The sequence below is a fragment of the Histoplasma capsulatum genome, genomic scaffold (assembly GCF_000149585.1).
Source record: "Histoplasma capsulatum NAm1 scaffold_4 genomic scaffold, whole genome shotgun sequence".
NCBI lineage: Eukaryota > Fungi > Ascomycota > Eurotiomycetes > Onygenales > Ajellomycetaceae > Histoplasma > Histoplasma mississippiense.
The window spans coordinates 1704779-1706284 of NW_001813979.1; the positions used below are offsets into that span (position 1 = coordinate 1704779).

Sequence of the window (1506 nt, forward strand, 5' to 3'; positions counted from 1 at the left end):
TTTTGACATAGCTCGGCGGACAAGACGCACTTTATCCTCATCTCTACTTTCCACGACCTCAAAAATTGTGGGTTGCGGCAGTTATTCGTCCGGACCAGTTGTTCCCCAAAGAAAGTCCTCGTTATCCGCACCCACCAGTAGAAATAACTCGAGGGTACCTTCGCTGACGTTGGAGAGTTTGCGACATGCACTTCCTCCTACCTCCCAACCCTCTACCCCTGAACGCCGCAATCACGGCGCTATGGATCCTGTATCCATCAAAATCCCCGCCCAGGAACCTGCCAAACAGTTTGCAAACCTAACTCCACTTACAATCCAACAGCCATGTGATGAAAACGGCCCAATGATATCTCCGTCCCTCACTCTTACACCGTTTCAAGCATCCATTCAGTCATTATCTCCTGGCCCAGTGGAGATTCACGAAGCCAGGGCTGTCCCGTTTTTCTTCCATAATAACAAGTCACTTTTGCTTGTAGATCAGCAGCCTATCACCGAATCACGAGCTGACCAGGAGCTGCGCACCTCTCCAGGTGATATGGAAATGAAAGTTGTTCGACCGACGACCCCAAATACATCTAATCAAGACACAATAGCTGATGTTGACTCTCCACTCCGAAACCCTCGTCCTCCGCCAAAACCCTCTGCCGTAAAGGTTATTCCTCCAACACCTATGGATGAAATTGGCCAACCCGCTGTTCCAGAAAAAATCAATTCCGAAAAATTCAATGGCGGAATGCATCGCCTCGGCTCAGTTCGCCGTGCTTTGAGCTCCCGGAGACGTGCCGAAATATACACTGCCCCGGTTTTATCTCAAAATGTACGAAATCCCAAAGCGGGCAAACAGATAGACAGCAAATTACATCCATTTTGGCTACCTCGACCATTTTGGGAAGGACTTGTGGACTCTGACCTCGATGGCGAGGGTATCACCAGGCCTGATTCTCCTAGCACGAGGAATATCGATGATCTGTACGTCAGTAACTCTTTGGGTATACCGCATAAGCGCGTCGTATTCGCCGGCCCACTGTCAGTTCTTCGGCGGATGTCCAACCGTTCTCGGCATCGGACCACGCATCGCAAGAGTGGCAACCAAGAATTTCCATCCTTCTACAACACTGGTTTCCCACCCCTTCGGGTACGTCCTACGCGCCGTAATCGCAATTTTAGGCCAAGAACGGTCTTGCAAGTGCCCATACGATCCTTGCGCGAGCTGCAACAGCGGATTCTCCAGATCCGGCGCCAGAGGGAACAAGATAAGCTTGAGGAGCGAAGAGACAAATTGAGGAAAAGCATCGGGGGGACGAATTCTAACGAATAACACTGCCATCATCTTTCCAGATGGCCGATAAATCTCATATAATGAAGATCTTTTTTTTCCCGGCGCCGGTCTCGCGTATCTACGAAATATAACGAACAGGAAAGTTTCCACTATTTTTGCTTTTCAGCTTGATATATCCGGTTTGATCCTTTTCCTCTATATACCTCATCGGTTTTTTGTTTTTTTTT

General features: G+C 48.9%; 1 protein-coding gene across 1 annotated transcript; it reads left to right on the forward strand.

Annotated features, from left to right (window-relative positions):
- Positions 1-241: 241 nt before the first annotated feature.
- HCAG_04509 (predicted protein) lies at positions 242-1410 on the forward strand (the record flags this gene model as incomplete). Its single annotated transcript, XM_001540619.1, has 2 exons — positions 242-1135; positions 1339-1410. 2 exons carry the CDS (start codon positions 242-244, stop codon positions 1408-1410), a joined length of 966 nt encoding a protein of 321 aa, XP_001540669.1.
- Between the last annotated feature and the right edge of the window lie 96 nt (positions 1411-1506).